Source organism: Balaenoptera musculus, chromosome 6 (genome assembly GCF_009873245.2).
Source record: "Balaenoptera musculus isolate JJ_BM4_2016_0621 chromosome 6, mBalMus1.pri.v3, whole genome shotgun sequence".
Lineage (NCBI taxonomy): Eukaryota > Metazoa > Chordata > Mammalia > Artiodactyla > Balaenopteridae > Balaenoptera > Balaenoptera musculus.
The window spans coordinates 48,524,315-48,547,575 of NC_045790.1; the positions used below are offsets into that span (position 1 = coordinate 48,524,315).

At 38.6% G+C, this 23,261-nt stretch overlaps 1 protein-coding gene across 2 annotated transcripts in view; it reads right to left on the reverse strand.

Annotated features, from left to right (window-relative positions):
* Window positions 1-23,261, reverse strand: part of ADAMTSL1 (ADAMTS like 1) — a 1,026,618-nt gene that overhangs the window by 469,371 nt on the left and 533,986 nt on the right. The window contains exon 1 of one of the 2 annotated variants that reach the window (XM_036856351.1): window positions 3,947-4,139. The exons of the other annotated variant lie outside the window; for it this stretch is intronic. Coding sequence (XP_036712246.1) covers window positions 3,947-4,009 — 63 coding nt within the window. The 5' untranslated portion in view covers window positions 4,010-4,139. Of the gene's footprint in view, window positions 1-3,946; window positions 4,140-23,261 lie in introns of those variants that run through there. 2 annotated transcript variants of the gene reach the window in all.

Sequence of the window (23,261 nt, forward strand, 5' to 3'; positions counted from 1 at the left end):
AAAAAAGGAGTAGCAAGGACGGGGGTTAACCACACTTCGCTGATTAAAATTGCACATTGTTATAAAGATACAAGAATGAACTCTGTGCACTCCTAAGTTTGAATAATAGCCTACCATGTGGTCTGCTAGAGATTTGCTTTCCATTTTATTCATACATATTGGTAAAGGGGAACCAACATGTATTAACACTCCTATAAATGCACAAATACATTTATTTATTCATTCTTTCTTTCAAAAGTCTTTAATATATCCACAGAGTCTTTCAAGGAAAAACTTGCTTGGTGTAACAGGATTCTTTTGTAGTTCACTAGTGACCATTATTGGACATACTTCCCTCAACTTATATGAAGCCATAGAACTGGTTCATATGAAAATAATAACGGGGGCCAGAAAGTCATCCTGAAACAGACTGAAATGCTAAAAACAGGAGAAAACAAAAATGTAGCTGACCATGTCTAGACAAAAAATGTCACAAACACATGAAGTTAAATAATGTTTAAAGAAATGCCTCACTACGTTCTCCAGATTTACATGAAATATCCTTAAGCTTGACTTAAAGACAATGTAGGCATAAGAGTAAGAAATAGATGGAAACAGTTATAGAAAGGTGTTTGCGCATGCACAGGGACAGACACACACACACACACTTATTGGAGCAGGCCACAGTCTGCTGTAAGTAAGGAATTTAACATTCATTCCACAAGCTAATGGTGCTTCTCGCCATCCAAGATAGATCCACTTAGATAATAGTGGAGGAGAGTGCCAGAGCGACCAAAGGGAATGGGCTATTGTGTTTGACTAGTTTCCATGTATAAATTAGTGCAGAGAAGAAAAAGAAATTCAACAGAAAAACACATGTACTTTATTATAATTCTGAGTGTTACCCTTGCAACTGCCACAATAGCAGGCGAAACAGCTTAAAACCACTTAAAAGAAACAAAAAGCAAATGCAGATTTGATTAAATGCTTTTCTGACAAGAAGTGATTTGACTTCAATTTGGATGGACACATATGTCAATGGCCGGTCATGGTTTTTGCCACATTCCTTTTGAGCTAAACAATTGGGACAAAGGAGGGAGAAGGGAAAAGGGGAGCAGGGTGGGGAGATGGGGAAGGTTGGGTTATGTGGCTTACTTTGACCTGAATATCAGAATAAAATCTCTTGCTCAGCACTACTGTCCTACTGTGTCCAGAGTAAAAAAAGAAGTCTATGATGTTTGAGCTTTGCATGAAAATGTGGGTGGTGACCAAAAATAGATATAAAAGACACAGGGACTTCATTGTCTCAGGAATAATGCTCCAGTGGGAAAGGGTCTTGGTAAAACTGAGGGTGAACAGCATACAATATTTGTATACACTCAAGAACCAAGTCATGATACAGACGATTCTGCTATCAGTGATATGAAGGCTGTTTTGAAGTAGAAACTGGGCTTTGCCACTAAACAAACAGGTTGTTTTCCAAGTAAGTAAAAAAAGGAATCTTTAAAAATTGCTTAAATTAATTCTAAGAGTAGACAGACTCTTATAATGTATAAAACAATTATAGGAAAAACAAGCCACCCAGTTCAATTTCCTGATCCAGACAAAAGGTTGAGCTGAAAATGTCACACTTCTGGTTCTAAGTCAACTACTGATCAGGCTAGAGGTCACTTTCTCTTGGGCCAATAATTTACTTTTGGCTCAAAAGCTAAATGGGACAGTGAATGAGCAAGTGTGACAAGTGCCCTTAATGTTGCACACATTTTTATTGGCCAAGATGAGGCAAAAAGCCTAAATACCTCCAACAAAGACTACAGACCAACCTGTGTCATTGCTTCCATCACGGCTAAACATTTTACAACCACAGTACAAAGCAAACAAGTTATTTTCTCTCCATTATTTCACCTTTGAGTTCAAATATAAGATTATTTCCTTATCTGTAGAATGGGTTTAAAGATGCCTTATTTGCAAGGTTATCGTGAGGATTCACTGTAATGCTTTTCAAACAACTGGTCTCGTGTTTGGCACATTCAGACACACAATACATGGCAGGTACTACTAACGCTGTTATTACTCTGCACAGGGATGTATCTTGGCACTCACCGGGCAGTTCTTTCTTTCCTAGCCTAACTCTCAGAATCCAAATTCATTTAAATACAGGTATAAAGCAAACCTGGGTCTTATTTCCTTTTATCCTCAGAATACAATTATTGTAATTTAAACAAAATGTTTTATGTTTCAAATCGGAAATAAGCAAACATTCCTTTTTATCCAGATAAGCGTCATTATATGTTCAAACACATATATGAATATTCAAGATATCAAAGAGAAATATAATGCAATTTACCAAGTGGGTAGCAAAACAATCTATTCCTGAATGGGCAAGTTTTTCCAAAGTATAATGAGATCATACTTCTTTATGAAGATACCAAAAAAGTACTGTGTGCTGGTAATTTGCTTCATGATGTAATTAAATGCGAAAATAACCCCTGCATTTAAAAAAATACAAAGAGGGAAAGACGAGGCAAACCAATGGCGTGTATATAAGTAACACGTCCCATATGGAAAAAATGAGACACCTTTCATAAATTGCTTGCCCCACTAGTCATAAAGCACACCTAAACGTTCTGCTTTTTATATTCTTCAGAACAGCTAAAAACGTACAGTCCATTCATGCCTAAAGTTCAGTTTGCATTTAAATTTCTATGAGAACTCGAAAATATACTTCTATATATACAGCTTTTGCAATGCAGCATTATGACTTCTTGGCTACAATGATGCAAATCAGAAGTGGAATTGTTAACATATTTAATCACTCTCTGATGATGAGCCTTCCTGGAGTTTTAAAATTTGTGCTTAAATAGCTTGCTCCCCTTCTTCAAAATGATAGTGCAGATCAAATTTGTCAGAGTCTAATCAGAACAAACATCCCTTCATCTTTGACAAATCAATGCAACCTATACATGCATTGCATTTTTCCCTTTTTCCCTTCTTGCCTGGTTACCTTCTGAGGAAGGCCTGGCTCTCCATAAATGCGACAGGGAGAGCTACAGGCACGTTTGTTTGGACTCAGTGTGTGCAAATTCTGGAATCAAACCTGCAGATGAGGTTTACGAAGCTGCCTGCCCAGAACACTCTGGTTTTAAAAAAATGTGCATTGCTATTAATATTTTGAGTGTAGATTTTTTTTGGACAGTAAAGGTTCATTTTCTGCCCATAAAACCAAGTATGAGTCACAACGGAACATTTACTTCGAGTCAAAAATGCAGTGTGTGCTGACGTTCCAGAGCAGAGCATCTTATCACTGTGACTGTGGAAAGAAGCTGCACAAAAAGTCAGCATTTTCTTCTTCTTCAAAAGCAGATCTGAGATCAAAGACCATAATCCTCAATTCATAAATACTAGCATTAACTTGTATCCGCAGATGACTTGCCGTAATTATGAGCTATAATCTGGGTTGGCCACAGAGAGGCTTTCATTCCCTCTTTTACCTGTTTCCCTAGCACATGTGCACAGAAGAAGGAGGACTCATAAAAGGTAGTGGGGGAAAGCCCCTCACAGCCCATCGTTCAAAAATATTCCAGGAACACTTCAGTGAGTGAGTTTGATTTCAGGACATCTGTTACCTAAATTCCAAGCATGCACACCACCGTTTATACAGCCCTCAGCTCACAAACTCCATGCAGTATGTCCCAAAGTTCATGTCTCCGTATGTCTCAGTATTCCTAGTTACCTCTAACTAATCCCACAAAGTCTTGCAGACTTTATTTTGCTTAGGAAGTTAGGGTTAAAATTCTGCAAGAAGCTTTTTTTTTTTTTTTTTTAAATCATGTAAATTATTTTACCTGGCGTTTGAAGAGAAAGATATACACAGGCACCCACACTCACATACACACACGTACACACCACCACAACAGCACCCAGACTAAATGGCCATAGCGATGTATTGAAATGAAAAGGCATTTACCAGGAGCAGGAAAGCCAGAAAGAGGAGCCGTGTGCCAGGAGTTGCCCGACGGCAGCATTCCATGCTTGGATCCTTGCCGGAATCCGAATCGGACACTGAATAAGCTGCTAAGTGCTCCTCTGCCTGCTGTCACATCCAGTACTGGTGCGAACACTCCGGTCCTGCCTATCAGCTTCCATCAGCCCCGCTCACATTTCCTGACTGAGGGGTGGGTGGGTGGGTGGATGGGTGGGGGGTAAGCTGAATGGAATCTCTCTCGGAGCCGGCAGCCAGCCAATCAGGCTCCTGCTAATCAGACATGCTGAATAACAAAGCCAGGGGGACAGAGAAAGTGTAACAGTGTGAGCGAGAAAGGGAGGGAAGGACGAAAAAGAAACGAGAGCGGAGGAGCGCGCAGCAGAATCAGAAGAGAAATGCAAACGATGCAGAATTGCAAAAGATGAAGCAGAGCCCTGTGCGGTTAACTAACCTGGTTAGTTCTTTGTGAGATACATTTCTATTTGCCGTTTGCTTGTGCTGGTGCCTGTTGCTTTGTAAAGTACAGTAGCTCCCTGTGACTCTGTATTGTTCCATTCAGGAGAGAAACTTAATCCCTGTCAATATATAACATATGCCATAAAGGGAAAGAATCACAGACAAAAACTGACTTAATGTGCCCTTTAAACGTGTTCTGTACAACTGCTTTATGCCTCTTCCATAAAGTTCCTCTTTATTTTCCCCCTTCACTTAGAAAAGGGAGACTGTATAACATTTTGAAAGTTCCTCACTAAGCCTAAATAGAGGCATAAGTTACTTTGTGTAGTAATGACTTGATTTGAAGGAGAAGAAAAAAAGCAGGTTGCTTCTTTGTAAAGTGACAATTTAAAATAGCCCAGGTTTACTAAAGCTCAAGGCACAATTAGAAACTTAGATCCCCTGTTTAAAAAGAAGCCCTTAGCAAAGACTCTTGAGATGTATGGGGCTGAAATTCGGGGTTGAGGAACAACCTGGTCTTGACACAGTGCCAACTCTCAACTATCGGCTTTAGCAGAAGGAGGGAAAGAAAGGGTGAATTAAATCCTCAGTTAATCCCTAAACCTTTTAACCAACAGTTTCAGCCTCCTCCTTATCCACGTCCTTTATCAGAGCTGCTATGATATAGCAGAAAAGGCTGGAGGGAGTTTTACCTCCTTTTCCTTCTACTGTTGCAAAGGTTGGACGAGGAGATGACCGTCCCCATCCAGTCCAGCCCCGGAGGAAGTACTGATGACCAGCGAAATGATGACGGGGCCAGGCCAGCAACAGCAAAGAGAAGGTCAGGAAGCTTCTGAGTCTGGTTAAACCACCAGCAAGCAAGATTGAATTCTAATAGAGGAGGATTTTATTATAGTTTTAGAAAAGCATCAAGTGTCAAACAAGGATGCCTTTCACCTTATCTGTTAAGGAAATCATTGAATTTTTGAAAGAATGAAATAGCAAACTTGGCCTTACATTTCCATAGGGGTGTCACCAGGAAATTCTTCCTTTGTAGATCTCCTGATAGCCCAGAAATATAACAGGGTGAAGGTAGAAGACATTTAGAATTAAGGTTCTTTCCTTTCATTGGTAAAAAAAAAATACTGACAAGAGGCATGAAACGCTCAAATATGGAAAACCTGATCAAACCATAACAGGCATGTGAACACAGGCAGGTCTGCTTCTATACATACCTGCAGTGCTGCTTTTCAAAAAGGTGGAGAAAAGCAGGTTGTTCAACTTCAGGTTACGTACTTCATACGGAATATCAATGAAAGACAGAAGAGCTTTAAAAATCCCATTTTCAACCTATTAGGAAAGTCAGGGCATATAAGGAGCCACCTTTTCCCCCACCTAGAAAGATGGATCGTACAAATCCACAACAAAGAGGTCCTTTTCTTGAAGTATGCTTTTCCCATTCAGAAAGATTAGTTTTACAAATCTCTCAAAAACTAGCTAATGCTCACAAGCTAAAGAGTATTCATGAGGAGATGTAAAAATGCTTGACTGGCATTATCTGAAATCCTCATCATATTAAAAATGGCTTGATTCAAATAAACTTTCACTCATAAGCTGTGTTATATATCTCTCTTTTACACAATGGAACTTTCTGCTACGGGTTTTCTTCTTCTATCAGTGTCATTGGCTAAAGAGTTTCAACTCGTTCTAAAAAATGGAATATTTTATCGAATACCACTTCCTCCCTCTTCACACATAAACATCATTCATCAGGAGGATCCAAAGGGAAGAACAGGTGGTGGGAAAAGGAAGGGTAGCAAGAATGACTATGATACAGTACCGTTTGTGGCAGAATAGATAGCAAATTGCCATGGTCAGAGAATAATCGGTAGCCACTTCTGTGCTAGTCTAGATTCCTTCCTGCTTTGGAAATAAACACTGGCTAGATATTTTGAGTCAGAGGTTTCTGCCTTGGAGGTTTGATGAACATGTCAATATCCAGCAAGATAGTCACCTTAATGAAGTCACTGAATAGTATATTTTTAATTCAAGCCCTCAGCCATATGTTGAATGCTCAGAGGATGCCCGCCACAAGGTGTCAAGCTTCTGGTCCCTTTGTGAGTAGCGTTTCCCTTCCAGAGAAATGAGGAAAAGCAACTGTACAGTCAAGCATTACACCCTGCAGTGCAAACTCCCTGCTGACTGTAATTTCAGAAAAAGAAGAACAAAATCAAGTTGCGTTATGGTGACTGGGGTAAGTTTGGGGGATGAGCTAATTCTGACAAATTTCCAAAGTTTATGCACTCTCCTTAAAGTTTACAAAATGATTTTATACCCACAATCTCATTTGACTTTTCTGACTACTTGTGAAGTTGGTTAAGTACTCACCCAACTTTCTATATTTGGAAACTGATGCTCAGAAAAGTTAAGTGACTTACCTTGGATGGCCTTTGAACAGGGTCTTCTGACTCTAAATCACTTTCATCTCATACACATATATGTAAATATATATGTATATATGTATGTACGTGTAGGTATGTATGTATGTGTATACGTGTGTGTGTGTATGCAGATGTTGACAGTGGTGTCCTACTGGTTGGAGGGGGACGTTTACAGTAAAGGCAAAAGAACAGAAGGCAGGCTACCCAGGTTTTAGGGTGGGCATATGTTACCCGACAATGGAAAGTATCTTATTTTAGTCTACAACTCCTTTGTCTCCCATCTTTGTCGTTTCTAAAACCGTTTTCAGTGCCAAGGAAAAATAACATAAAAGCCTAGGTAATTGAGACCCATACTAGCAGCAGCCTGGGAAGGGCCTCTTAGGGCATCTGAGCAGGGCGTTGGCCACGTTCCTTTTTTCCTCTCCAGGTATCTAAATGAAAGCCGTCTGCCAGTGTCTGAGTACCAGCAGCTGCCGCCGCCGCAGCAGCAGTGGTGGCGGCCCCAGCTGCTGTAATACTGGTTACGGCCCCCCTGCACAATATATTAGGTGAAATGAAAGCAGAAGCAAGAGAGAGAGTATCAGAGCTGTCTGAAGCATCATTCCAAATGGTATGGATTTAACAATACTTAATTTAAAAAACACCAGCTCGGACAGGAGCAAGCTGTTAACATTCAGTGTGCTTTATGGCAGGAAAGAGTGAGCTCAACTCTCGGAATTTCTCTCCCCGGGGAGACTGCCTTACAGGGTTCACTCCGGAGCCACCTGTCTCTTCCTGAGGCTGGGCCTTCTCGCTTGGCCCTCTAGTTGCAGTGACTGTTGTCAAGACAGGGCAGAGGGTCTTCTGGAAAGAACTCAGGGGTGGGAAGTGATGGCGAGCTGGGTAGGGCCTCATCTCCCCTCCTGAAGGAGGTGGCTATGGCAGCGCCCAAGTCTTAACTATCCTCACGGGCATGTGTGGAAGTGGTTTGATTTCCCCTGGCTAATTCTGAAAATTAAAGAGAGAAGAAACAGAGTGAGGCTGAATGAGATCAAGCTACTGGAAGCCGACTGCTAGTCTCAGGGGCAGAGCTGGAATTTGAGCAGGAGTCTGTACGATTCACCTAATAGCCCTTCAACACCCAAGCAACTGGAGCATTCATTACCATTTTCAAATCATCTTTCACACGTGACCTAACGTGATATGAACAGAAACTCTGTCAGGTAGAGAGGGATTACTATCCTCAATTTATAGATGAGGAAACTGGTGCCCTTCTTGATAAGTGGGTTCATCCTAGTTACTTATTAGCAGGTGGGAAATTGGAGCTCTATCTAAGGTAGTTTGACTTTCCTCTGGACAACTCTCTGAGAAGTTGACGAAAACAGCTACATTTATTGAGAGTCTCCCACATGCCAGGCACTGTTCTAAGTACTTTCTATTTATTATTTCATGTAATCCTCACAACAACCCTATGAATAGGTACACATTATCCTCATATGGATGTTATTTCCGGTAGATTAGCTGTCAACATTCATCACCCAGTGCCTTCTTGAAACACAGAGGCCTGAAACCTAGAAACTACATTCCCCAGACTCCTTTGCAGCTAGCATACTGGGTGCAATTTTTTTTTAAAAGGCAAAGCATCTATACAATTTGAGGAGAAACCAGAGTATATGGATGCAACTTAGATTTGGCCACTCGGAAGCACTCCCATTAAGATTTGGAAGGCGGAAGTGAGGCAGAGACCGCACTTTGCTCTCTGTACCTGTAAAAATGGCTACAGAGCAATGTGGCTTGCCTGCAACCATGCTAATAGTCATTACTTTTGTGGGTGTCAAGAGGCAGGCCTGGGACATGCAGTTTTTTAGCTGCATCAGAGAAGTGGGTGTGTGGCTATGCAGCTCTTGCATTTCCACTAAGCAGGTGACTTCCTGGCTATGGAAGAGGCAGCAGCTCCTTTGGTAATCTTCAACTGCACAGTAGCACGAGAATCTTCAGAAAGCTCAATCTAGTCTTTTTCACTGACAATTCCAATTTTCTGTGAGTTAACTAATACCTTATAACACTTTCTGCTTAAATTAGCAAGAGTAAATTCTGTTCTCTTTACAGAAACCTGGACCGATTCTTTAACAGAGGAGAAAACTGAGGCGTGGGGAATTAAATTACTTGTCAAGATCATATACCCAGAGAGGGGAAGGCCCAAGATCTGAACCCAGGTCATCTGTGTTCATAACCACTAGACAGCACTGCCTCTTTGTAGAGCAAAGGGCCACAGGAGTTCAGAGAAGGGAGAGGTCATTGCTGGTCTGAGGACTCAGTGAGGAGTAAGAATCCAGATGGAAAAAATGGAAATTGAAAAAGACCTTGAGATCTATGGAGACTTTTAGGGTTGCAAAGAAAAAGGGAAAGCCTGTGCAAGTGAAGAGAACAGAGTAAACAGAGAGAAAGCAGGGACATATGAGACCCATGCTTGACTCATGCCGACCCACTATTTTAGGCTGCTTATAGGGTAAAGATACGTTTTTTAAATTCTTTGTCCCATAGTCTCAGATCCCATACTCAGTGATCTCCCCCTACAAAGTGTCTAGCACTGCATGTTACATATGGAAGGCGCGCAACAAAATTTAAAATTTGATTTGACTCATCTCTCGCTTCCTGAAGCACTAGGAGCCTCTGCTTACATCTCTTCCTATTGTCTACAAGGCTGAATTCAGGGCTGCTCACACTGTAGGGACTTGGTTAGAATCTGTGAGCCTGGCCAGCAGCAGAGAAGAACTCTGGTGGCTGCTTGGTGGAGGGGAAAGAACCCAGATTTTGGAGCCAGACGGTCCCAGCTGTCCTAGTTACCACCAGCAGGGCTCTAAGGAAATAAATTGCTGAAAGTCCCTGAACCCACTCTTTTGCTTGTTTGGTTTTTGTTTTAAGCTGTTAAATGAGGAGACTACTGTTCAGGACTGCAGGGCTGTTGTGGGCGGTGGAGCGAGGGGTTTGCAGAGTCTGGCTCAGAGCTTGGTACTAAATAAGAGATCGATAAATCTTTACCAAGTTAGGCGGTGGCTATGTGAGTGTCCATTGTACACGTGTTTCAACTATTCTATGTGCTTGAAAATTCTAATAAAATTCTGGGATAAAATCATTATCATAATTTAGATTCTAATTCTAGGATACCCTCTTCCCTGGAAAAAAACAAATAAACAAACAAGCAAGCAAACTGATTAATAGAGCACTGAACTGCACTGGGAGGATAGAATTATTCATCACCTTCAAACTGGTGGTTCTCGTTCTTCCTTTTTCTACATTGCTGGGGTTACATCATGGATCTCAGAGACTTGTTATTGAAGTAGAGTCAACAAAACACTTATTAAGCACCTACTGTGTGCAAGGCATGATAAATAGAGAATTCTGGCAACAAACTGTCTTTCATAGCCTTTTTGACACAGAGAGACACCAGTTTAATCTTCAAGGTTTGAATTATGGTTGTAACAGTCACATATTAAACCCAAGTGTAATATATAAATCCAAGGCCCTTGATTCTTAGTTCAGCACTATTTCCATGACATCATCCTCTACAGATAAAATAATTATCCCAGAGCCAGACAATAGGTGAAGGGGTGTGAACAGATTTACAGACAATATAGAGAGAGCAGGATTAAAATGCAAAAGCCAAATTCCTCAGCCTGGCATTCAAGGACCTCCCTGATCCGCTTCCCGTCCCAGGATAATAGAAAGTCCTGCTCTAGCCCAATTGAAATACCTGATTGACTCCAATACTCCAAATCCCCCCACTTCTGTGTATTTGTTCATCTTGTCCCTTCTGCCTGGAAGATCCTTCCTCCCACCTCTGCTTCTCTAAAAATCCTTTTCATTCTTTAAGGTGTAGACAATGCCAGCTCCTCCACAAAGCCTTGTACATAATGGGCATTAGATAAATATTCGTTAAATTCATGCAGGCATTAATTAACATATGCTATGTCTACAGATACGGTAGCAGGAAAAAAGAAAAACAAGAGGAAGAAAAGCGAGCAGAATTACAAAAGAAAAGAAAATATAGTCTCTAAAATCTAAGGGAAAATGTAGATGACATTTGAAATAAAATTTGAATTTCAGAACAGCAGTTAAACTATGGAAAATCATAGAACTCTTCCTCTAAAATAAAATAGATCATTGTGCTATTTGCTGACACCAGCTAGATGCATGGTTTCTCTGTTAAGTTACAAAGATTATCTCCTATCACAATGATAAATACTGTCAGAGAAATATCCAAAACTGTCACATAGTGAAATACAAAAAAAGAGCCTCTAACTGAAAATAATTTATAATACACTTTATTTTTTAAGTTTCTGAAAAGGACATGAGGTTTGTGGGTAAAACTGGATGTTTTATCTTTCCTACTTGAAAATGTGGTAGGCCTTTCTTTGGAAGACTTTCATGAGGAATATGGAACTTGGTAAGCATGGCCAAAGGAGAAAAAAAAAAAGGATAACATAGAGAACTGAATACAAGCCAACAACAATGAAAACATGACTAAAATGCAGGTGTCCTGAGGGGAAAATAAGAGGTGTGATTGGCAGAAGCAGGTAAAAGAATTCAGAGATTTATCTTTTTCACATGTGCATTTCCTAGAAGTTAAAATCCAATATTGGTTTCCCAGCACAGAAACTAGTAGTTATGGAAAGTATAGGGTTCCAAGGCTAAAGGGGAAAACCCCCCTCCTTAGACATGATTGTAGAGTGGAAGCCAATCACAGAAGCCTTTGGGAGCAGCTGGAAGGGACACAAGTCCTAGCCTGGAGGTATGTTTGCATTTAAGGCCAGAGAGTGAAGGAGGGAAATTCGCTACATGTCACTTGACAATACTATGAGGAGTAATGCCAGTGGGGGCACATCTAGGATGTACAAAATAAAGAAGCAGCAAGGTCCAAGGCACACGACTATGCAGGTTTTGTTATGGTCTGCTCTAGAGAGGTACATTCTAATCAAAATGGTCACACAGTCCTAGTTATGGGTTTTGGTGTTTGGTTACATGTCTTTCCTTTGCCACCCCCCCCCCCAGCTCTCCTTCTGTGCCCTCCTCACTTTCTATCAGTTGGACTGGGATAGAAACACTCTTGTCGGGGACTTCCCTGGTGGTGCAGCGGTTAAGAATCTGCCTGCCAATGCAGGGGACACGGGTTTGAGCCCTGGTCCGGGAAGATCCCACATGCCACGGAGCAACTAAGCCCGTGTGCCACAACTACTGAGCCTGCGCTCTAGAGCCCGTGAGCCACAACTACTGAAGCCTGCGCGCCTAGAGCCTGTGCTCCACAACAAGAGAAGCCACCGCAATGGGAAGCCCGCGCACCACAACGAAGAGTAGCCCCTGCTCACCGCAACTAGAGAAAGCCCGCGCGCAGCAACGAAGACCCAACACAGGCAAAAATAAATAAATAAATAAATAAAATATAAATTAAAAAAAAAAAAGAAACACTCTTGTCAGTAGCATTGTAAATAGAATGGCTTTGTAAGCACAATGTTTACTGTAATCATATGCATTTACTTCCGCTCTCATCATCTTGGTTTTTAAACTCTAGCCTGCATTTTAAAGGAAAGAATATTTTAAATAACCTATTTGTGGCAGAAATATTAAATAACATCTGTCATTCTTTTTCTGCTTTGGTAATGAATACATAGTGCCACTCAGAAAAGAGACATTTCCGAGCCTCTCTTGCAGCCATGTGTGACTATGTGACAACATTCTCATTAAGGAGATGTAAATGGAGGTCTTGGGTACAATTCCAAGTAATGTCCTTAAAGACAAGAGCATTTCCTGCTTCACTCTTCCCTCCTTTTTGTGGTTGGAATGATGATGTGAAGGCTGGAGCAGCCATCTTGGACTGAGATAACCTTCAGTGGATGTGATGCCCCAGAGAAAGGGTCCTGACAGCCTGACACTCCGGAATATCACTCCTGGATTGCCTACCTCCAGACTTCTATGAGACAATGTGTTTAATACAACATGTACGTTTTAACATAACTTATGGAGGGCAGGACTTTGCAAAACTATCAAACAAATAGAGGCCAAGCTATACAGTATAGTCCTCTGTCAGCTTAGACCATCAGAAAGCCACAAGCCTGGCCCATTTCATACTGGTCTCTTTCAGAACTGCCTTAACAGTGTCTGAATAAATATTATGCCCCTGGATTTGACTAATGACTAACATAGAAGTGTGTATATGTGAAATACTCTTGAGATCTTGTAAAGTTATCTAAGACAGTTTTGCCTATATAGCTCAATTATATAAAAATTCCCATGGCAAATTCTCAGCACATCATGGTCAAGTACAAAAAGCATGTCTTTGACAGGCTGGTATGTTTTATTTTTCAGTTAATGAGAGTAATGTAACTCCCTGAGTTTCCATCTTTGCTTTAGCTACTAGGAAGCTCAGGATAAAAATTTGGGCTTAGGGGCTAAATCTTTCCTCAGCCTACGGTTTTATCTTTTTTTCTTGATTTTCACATTTTTAAAAATCTCATGTAAGTGGCTTGGGTTTTGTTTTGTTTTGTTTTGCACTGCAATTTTATTCTAAACAACTTTTCAATGTGTTTGGGAGCTGGCTATGCAGCACTCTGAAGGAGATGGTGGAATAAGAGAGTGATTTTGTGATGATGATTAAAACACTGTTTTTCCTTACCCTTATGGGGGCTAAACTCATTTTTGTCACCATCATGACTTATTAAGCTTTCCAAGCCTATTCTACCCTTGCTAAGGTTTACATTTTGCTATCTTTAGTTATTTGGAGGAACTTTACAGTTATTTAAGAAAACTTATTTGAACTGTATTATTCTTTCTTATATGTTACTTCCATTGGTCTAATGCCATTCAAATGGAAAAATTAGTTTCCCCCAAATCAAATTTAATATCTTAGTAGAATTCATAGAACAGTACTACAATTTCATCTGTAGAGATTCTATTAATCAAATTTTAGACTTAGCTGAAATGATTTTCTACTATTACAGATGATGCATATGGGGGAGAGGTTGGCCATGTCCCAAGTCACCTGATTTACTGGACAATGTATTATTTCCATCTGGTTCTAGTTGACTCAGTTGCTCAGAGCCTCAAGTTAGTGAAGCTTGGGGTCATGAGGGCACTCTTGCCATACACTGCACAAATATATTACTGGTCTCAAGAAGCCTAAGAGAAAGTTAATGAATCAATTCCAAATCATCACTACAATTAAAAGAAAGAACAACAACAACAAACTACTCAAACTAGACTGTAAGCCTTGAAAGCAATGTCTGTGTCGTGTTTGTTCATTCCCAACCTTTGGCACAGCTATCTGGCACACAGTAGGAGTCCAATAAACATTTGCTGAATATATGAATTAAAAAAGCACAAGTTGATTCCTCAAAAAATTAAACATAGAATTACAGTATGATCCAGCAACTCTACTTCTGGATGTATACCCAAAACAAATGAAAACAGAGACTCAAACAGATATATGTATACCCATGTCACAGCAGTGTTATTCACAACAGGTAAAATGTAGAAGCAACCCAAGTGTCTGTTGATAGATGAATGGATAACTGAAATGTGCTTTTCACCACATTTACATATATACATAGAATTTACATACAATGGGATATTATTCCACCTTACAAATGAAGTTTGACACATGCTACAAAATGGATGAACCTTGAAGACATGACTGATTCCACTTATATGAGGCACCTAGAGTGGTCAAATTCACAGAGACAAGTAGAATGGTGGTTGCTGGGAGCTGGGGGTAGGGAGGAAGTGGAAAATTAATGCTTAATGGGTATAGAGTTCCAGTTGGGGAAGGTTAAAAAAATTCTGGAGATGGATGGTGGTGATGGTCACACAATAATTTGAATGTACTTAATGCCACAGGGCTGTGCTCTTAAAAAATGGCTAAAATGGTGAATTTTAGGTGATGCATATTTACTACAATAAAAATTTTTAAGGAAGAGAAAAAAGAATATGAAAGAAGTATTAATTTACCTGTGCAAAAGCAATCCCAATGAAAGCCCTGATATGAACTCCTAATCCTTATGCCAAATAACTGGAACTCAGTGTGATAGTGGATATGTTGAACCCTGCCTGATGACTAAATTTCCTATAAGTTAAGAAAATAAAGCGAGCACAAGCTTTACCAAAGCTACATCAAAAATGCCACCCTCACTCAAAAGGAAAGCAAATATTAGGGAAGTATTTCTCTGGACTAAGTTTTCACATATGTAGATTAGATTTGGTTCTCTCAGTTTAAGTGTAAACGAGGCTGGACTCCCAGGGCCTGTGCACTCCCAGGGCCTTTGCACTCTTCCTGTTGTCTCTCGAACGTTCTCCCTCTCATTCTTCTACTGATTCAACTCCAAGGGTTCCTCACTTTCATCTTAAAAGTTCCTCAGAGAGGCCTTCTTAGATCTGTCAATCTAAATTGGCTTTTCCTGTTGTTTGTTTTCAATGCTTCTGGCACAGGACCTATCACAGTTCACAGTTATTATTCATTTGTATTTATATTTATTTGTGTGATTACAATTTTAACGTCTCTCTCTCCCTTATTAGATTGTAAGCTCCATAAGGGCAGGAACCATGCCGGTCTTGTTAAACACCATATCCTAGTATCTAGTACAGGGTTGAGCACATAAGTAAGTGTTCAATAAGTACTTGTTGAATGAATAAATTTATTTCTAAACAAAAGTCTTCAAAGACATTGGTACCACTCAATCTCTTAAGCTGAGTAATGGCTAATAGGCACTTTTTAAATACTTTATACACATATACATGTATTAATTTATACCTATATTATGTATACCTTAAACACACACAGACTTTTTATATATGTGTGCATTTATAAATTTATTTTTATTTTATTTATTTATCTTTACATTTATTTCCCAACTGTTAATCAATGGGCCAAGGAAGTTGAATGTTATTTCCTTGTATCTACTCCCTTCCCTGCCTGCTATCTCAAAGACCATTATTGTGGTTCAGCATCTTGTTCTAGTTCTCCCTTCTCTCAGTCCTGAGGTCTGTGTTTGACAGGTTAAGACAAGTAGCTCATTGCTTTACAAATGAATGCAATTTCATTTCTTCTTTCAGTCTGGGATACCAGTTTAATAATGACACTGGTTGGGTAGATTAATAAAAAGGCAAGGGAAATTCATCTACTTCTACCTTACATATGGACAAAAATGATGCACTGAACATGTCTATTAGTAATGATATAAGAACCAAAACGATACAGTTTGCTCTCCAAATCAAAGAGAAAAAGATGATGCACATTAATTATTTTTATCATAATAATATTTTTTGATATAGGTTAAAATCTTATATTTAACAAAATTTGATTCTGATAGTTACTAAAATCTGCACATCTGTGTATTATGTTTCTTAGCAATAAGATTTATTTTGCTTATTCATTATGCCACTTTTTTTGGAAACACAATATTCCCTTTGAGGATGAGGTATAGGAAGACTTGTTTTAAAAGTTATACTTACTAAAAATTAGATTGGAAACAAGTATTTAATTTTCCTTGCAGAATGACAATGTATGATATCTTTAAATGGCCAATATTACCACTCATAGGCCAATATTATGTTTTTAGGAAAAGTTGGCAAAAGCAATTTGTGGTGCCATTTGCTTTAGGATTCTATAATTATTTCTCCTTCTTTTGGAGGGTGATTTCCACTGAAACGTGAGTTTGCTCATCGTAGACAAGGATGTCATCCACCATGTGTGTTATAGCCGAATAGGTCTGCTGTTTAGACTTCAAAGTGTTATCCTGGAGACTTCTGTGGATGATCCAAAGTAGTACTTTCACAGGTCTGTTCAAGGAAGAGCTTACTTTTGCAAAGACTGAAAGCCATGAAAAGAAGCTGGGGGTAGCGATGGTACCCCGGTGTAAAACCTGCATGTATACCTAGTAAAATTTGGAAATTGAATTCATTCTGCTTCAGATTTCATTTTACCCCCTATTAAATCAAAGTACGACACAGGCATCACAAAATCTGCCATAAATAATTCTTCACAACCGTCTGCTTCACTTTGAGTGCCCTGGACTCTCTCCAGCCATAAAACATGGATCTACTTTTACCACTAAAGAGGAAAGTCCCCCCTCAGTTAGGGCTGAAGAAGCTGAAACTAAAAAGGAGCCGGTTGTTGAAGCAGTTAGTCTGCGTGCCACATCTTATACAACAAACAAACAGGGGTTTCACTGTGGAGCTAGGCAAGTCCTTGAAAATCTTGACAAGATTTACAAATAAGACACAGTGTTTATTTATTACTTTAAAAACTTTCCATTGTGCTCTCCTTGGTAATGTAATATGATGTATATTTTTGCCAAGAATAGGGTGTGGTTGCTCCGTGGCTTAGCCGATCATGAAATGTCATGCTTAAGACTTGAGTCAGAACATCAAAACAATGCAACTCTGGAAGGAGAGTGCCAACAGTCTTCCCACTTCTGCTAGATTCAACTCTATTCGAGTTGGGAGCATTAGAAGGTTTTCTTGTTACTATGTCTAGTCATGACTCCAAAAATATTCTCGGCAAAGCTGGAATTTGGTACTTGCTTGTGCATTATGAGGATATCTTCTCCCCCTGCAGCCTGATATCCTCCCACATTCCTTCTATTCCTCTCTTCCATCCTTGTTTCTTTGTCAATTATTGCTGGTTAATAGTATCATTCTTGCAGGGGTTAAAATCAAATGGGGAGAATCATACTTAGGGATTGCTCTTCAAAACACCCAGCAATGTGGGCTAATGAGCTCACAACTTTTTAGATAACCCAATGAATCCAACTTCTTAAACATTCATCTCCTTAGTTCTGTTGGAGATTGGGAATCATTTTTTTTCTTTTTTAATTTGACATAGTTCAATACTTTCCCAAGGAGTCTGATGAACTAAGCCAGATTGGGGGGCGGGATTCTCTACTCATCATAGGCCCTCCTGGTATGTAAGTTCCCTGAGTGCAGAGACTTGGTTTTTCCCATTCACTTCTGTAACTTCAGGGTCTAGAATAGTGCTTGACAGAGCTAAGGTAGTCAGTAAATATTTATTGAATTAATGAATAAAATAACTAGTCAGGTAGTGTTCAAAGTACAACAGAGGACTTGAAGTCAAAAGGTCTAGGTCTATGCCAAGAAACTAGAGCAAATATGTCCAATAAAACACTAATAAAGTCTGTCCAACGAAATACAAAGGACACATTGTTTATGATGTCTGATTTCCTGGATAACATAATTTGTAATATAAAAAACAAGCATCTTATATTTCATGATAATATAAGCTGCTTGAAAGCAGATACTACATTCTCAAATAATATTTGAAGAATGTCTAAATAATGGAAAATCCATGCCCACAAGACTACTGTCTCAAGCAGAAGAGTGTAAGGCTTCTACAATTCAGTTATTATTTCTAGTATTTCTATAATACTAAAAAACTTAGTCCTGTGTTACTTCTTAAAACATAAAAATTCTGTTTGTTTAAAATATATCTGCTCATGGCAGCAAATAACTGTTTTTTAAAATATTTTTAATAAGAGAACAAGACTCATGCTCTGAACTCCTCAGAACGGGCATGGGAATATTTTTGTCATAAAATCAAAGGATTTGCTAAAGTCTCTTCCAGCTCTAAAATTTTATGACTCTGGATTTAAAAAAAAAAAAAAAATCACCCATGGGGAAGTAGTGTCTTTGTAACTCACTCAGAATTTTCATTGTCATTGGACAGATTCTCTTCACTGATTCAGCATATTCTGGCTCAAGTCTTGCTCATAGTATGTTAAGCCTCGACAAAGTCTTTATCTTTTAAGGATGCTCTGGAAATCTTGTGAAATAAGCTGAGGAGAGCCCATCATGAACCATAACTGAATTTGAGAATTGATGCCCCAATAAAAGAAGACACCAAATGTCATGAAAGGTTAAGGCCAAACTATGTAAAGTGATCAGATCTCATGTTCAGCCCTCTGCAGAATGGTTAAAGCATTATTTTTCAACTGGGGGTAGTGAGTCACTAATAAGTCATGAAATCAATTTAGTGTGTAACAACCAGCATTAAATATAAAGGGAAAAAAAAGAAGTAGTTCAGAGTAGAATAGAAAATATGGAGTGTATCTCCTATAGTAAGGGTAAATATTGTTTGGTGAATCTTTTATTTCAGGGGTGTGTGTGTGTGAGTGTGTGTGTGTGTTTCAGTGTAGGTGTATGCATACTAGGCCACCAGGTACAATGTATTTCTTCCTGTAGGACACATTCAAAAAAGTTTGAAAACTATTGGTTTAAATGGAAACAGCCTTTTAAAGTCTCTTCAAATGCTATAATTACTTCTATGAAATCCTGAAGATCTCATGGGCATCCTTCACAATCACAGAAAAGAGGTAGAGTTTGAATAGAAAGGTTTCTTTCCTCAGAGGAAAGAAGTATCAAACTAACCCACTGATTTTGAACACCAGAAGCCTAGGTCTCTGACCAACCTCTTCCATCTAATGGATCTGACTGGAGACACAAGCACATCCCCTGTTTTGTCCCTGGTGGACGATGGATGTTGGCTACGCCGGAGTGTAATTAAGCCTTAGTTAAAACAGAGTACAGGCCAGCCAAAGGATTTTTTAAAAACCATTTGGTGGAAGCATAATATTCATACAGAAAAGTGCAAATAGGAAACTGTTTTCCATCCTGAGGGGAAAGGAGAGGCCCTGTAGCTTTCTCCCACTCCTCTTTCTCCTTTGGCATCCTGTATTTCTGTCTAAAGGATTTCTCAGAAGCCACAGTGGCTTCTGGAGGACAGGGATGGGTATTCTAGCAGTGGAAACACCTCCTCTGCAAATTCCTCTTTTCTTCTAGGTGTATGTTTATATGTCTATAAAACTTTTTTTCTTGTAATTCAATTTTACTTTAAGTGATGAGTCAGTATTTACATTTCCTTTTATTTATCAAAACTTTTTTTTCCTTTAAAGTAAAACCTCGAAGTTAGCTCAATAACTGGACAGTCCACCGCACCCTAACATAATAAGTAATTATGTACATAAAGTATATGGAAAAATAAAAGTTTTTCATAAGGACATGGAGTTTAAAGATTGTGAAGTGTGGTAAATAGGAGATGGGACAGTTTCTTTTAAAAACCATACACACAAAATACATGTTTACTGAAGGGCTAGTGTATGTCAGGGACTGTATTAGATGCTACAGGACAAATGAGACCAGCAGATAAGATCCCTGATTTTGCAGTGTTTACTCTAGTCAGGGGGAAAGGTATGAAAAAAAAATTAAACAAAAAAAAAAATGAATGGGGTAATTTCAGATAGTGGTAGCTGTTATGATAAAGAGAAAGCAGGAGTGAGCTGATGGTGGAGTTGGGGCACAGAACTGAAATTTCACTGGTCACTGAGGGGACCTTTGAATCAATATCTCAATGAACAAGAAGGTAGCCAGTTTCCAGGGACATTAAAGCAAGTAGGTGTGAGCACTGATATTTAGTTAGCCATTATTTTAAAAGTCTTTCGACTTGAAAAGAAAATGAAATAGACATGTATTAACTGAATAAAAGAAATCTAGGTAGTAAAAGTTGTTCAGAGATGTTTATTTTAAATGGATCCATTAGGTACTAAGGGAAGGGCCTCCACTTACCATCGTACAAGCTGTAAACGATGCCCCTGGAGTTCTGGAAATGGCACGCCTGAAGAGCGCAGCTTGCAACCTTGGTGGCCTGGTGAAGAGGTATCATGTATCCCAAAAGGGAAATCTAGTTGACCAAGCAATCAAGAGTACCACGGATGAAATTTGCAGCAACTTGTTAGTGCAAGGTTTCCAACATGGCAGGAAAAGTGTGCACCCACCAAGCTCAGGATAGTGGGTTTGTTAAGCAGGAAGGCCTCTTAGGTAGAACTTTGCTACTGTCTGAGGAATAGTTATAGGCTCAATAATCTCAGAGGAGTATGGAAAACTTGAAGACTATTCAGAGGAAGTCAACAAAGATGATTAAGAATTGAATAATGGGGCCTCTGAGAAAAGGTATAGCCAAACTGGAATTACTTAGCTGAGATTATTTATCTTGGTGAAGACACATCCAAGGTGTGGCTTAATATGGCCTTCAAGAATATGAAAGGTAATTGTGACTAACTGTTCTTTATGACCTTTATGAAGAGAACAAGTTGAAATGGGAGGGCTTTTAGTTAGAGACAAGAATTTTTAGATTATAAACTATCCAAAACAGAGTGAGTTACCCAGCAAGGATTTTGTGTCTCTTTCTTTACAGTAGGGGCTATTTCAACCCCTTCCACATGGATGGGTTTGGTGATCCTTGCCAAGTTCAATGTAAAATGTTGTGGGTATATGTATACACATGTACATTTTTTTTTTCTGGGAAGAAGATTGGTAACTTTTATTAGATTGGGTCCATGCCTAAAAATGCTTTAAAAAAATTGATTATATTCTCATCTGCTTGGATCAGTTGAACACTTTGTCTGAAGCAGGAGAGTAGGCTAGATGCCCTTTCAGGTTTGCCTAGCATCTTATAAGCTGCTTAGAAGACTTGGAGACCTGCATGCATGGCTGCTCTAAAATTTTTTTTTAATTAGTAGTTTAATGTTTGGTTTTAAAAATTACCTTTAAGTGAAAAATGCATTTAGGAATATATATATAGGGATACTTGTCATAAAACTGGAGAGTAAGTGGTACTTCTCAGGAATAGTACCAACTTAAAAAAAGTTTGCAACATAGGAACAAATGGGAGAAAGGTATTCTGTGGAATATTTAAAACATATGGTTTTTGTTTGTATTTCTTCCAAATGTTTGAGAAAAGTGAACAACTTGTACCTGTATACAATCGTGACTATGAATGCACTATTTTGTTTTAACAAAAAATGTATTTATAAGCAAGCAGTAAAACACTGAAAGAAATCATAATGTTAATAAGTAGGAGGCTATCAGGTTCCGTATTAAATTTCTCATACCTAAAGCTTACTTTGCAAAGAACAGTCATTTTAACTTGATGGATTAAACAGTTTTTGATATAGCATAAATTTCAGAGATCCACAAGAAGTGATTAACAAAAATCCTAATCAACCAGGGATAGAGATAATATCCACACACACCCATCCCTATGAATTATGCAAACAGGAAAAATGGCAGCATCACTGAAACAGGTGAAACGCAAAATTCTATTTTGTTCTTACCTCCATGTTTGAAGCAATAATAAAAGGTAGAAAGTTTATGAGGCCTAAAAAAACTCATGTGTGTCTTTTAAGTACATGTGGTTGATTTTGCATAAATTTGCCATCATTTTTTATTTGATCATCAGCAATCATTTCTTTGTCTGTATAAAATAATTATTTTATGAAACACAACAAAATCTTAAATTCTCATTCGTTCTGGCTCCATTATTTAAAAAATGGGAATAGTATACAAACTAGTAGAAAAACTGAGAATCAGAAATAATGAGAGAGAAGATGGGATTAGAACTCTCTTCTCTGGATTCTTGGTCTGGGAGCACAAAGTGTGAGCCTGAGTTGACAGAGTAACAGCAGAGAATGACAGGTACATATACTCCTAGGGCATATTTGACACATTTGCAGCAAACCTTTGGCCTCCATCCTTTTCAGACTTAAAGGAGAATTGCATGCAATAAAACAACAAGTTCAGATACAGTAAATTAATAACACATGGAGCTGAAAATTGTAAGGTTTCATTTCTGCGGTAGCTAGATAAACAGATATATTTACACAAGAGCTGTTTGAGTCATACAAATTTTAAGCTAGTACTTATGGAAGTGGCAATAAGCTTTTCTGAAAGCTGCTCGAATAATGGTTTTAGTAACATAACTCCTCTTTCCTACCCATTCACATCACCATAACGCAGGTACACATAAAGAAACTCATTTAGACAGTACTTCATTTTACAGGCATAAAATCAAATGGAAATTACAGGTATAAAACCATCTCTAAACTGATGAGCTAGGTTAAAAAGATATATACATATTGGGGGGGTAAATTGGAAGATTGGGATTGACATATACACGCTACTATATATAAAATAGATAACTAATAAGAACCTGCTGTACAGCACACTGAAAACTCAGTACTCTGTGATGACCTATATGGGAAAAGAATCTAGAAAAGAGTGGATATATGTATAGGTATAACTGATTCACTTTGCTGTACACCTGAAACTAACACAACATTGTAAATCAGCTATACTCCAATAAAGATTAATTTAAAAAATAAACTAAAAATTAAAATAAATAAATTAAATAAAATATGCAAAAAAGAGATACATATATACATATATATATATATATATATAAAATGACAGTAAATTATCATATGTGGTTCTCATACTATAAAAATTGATGCACGACTGTGATCTTCATACTGAGGCACCTAAAGCCTTTGCAAGGAATACACAAACATGATTGTTTTAAGGGGAAGAATTTCCATATTCTTAAC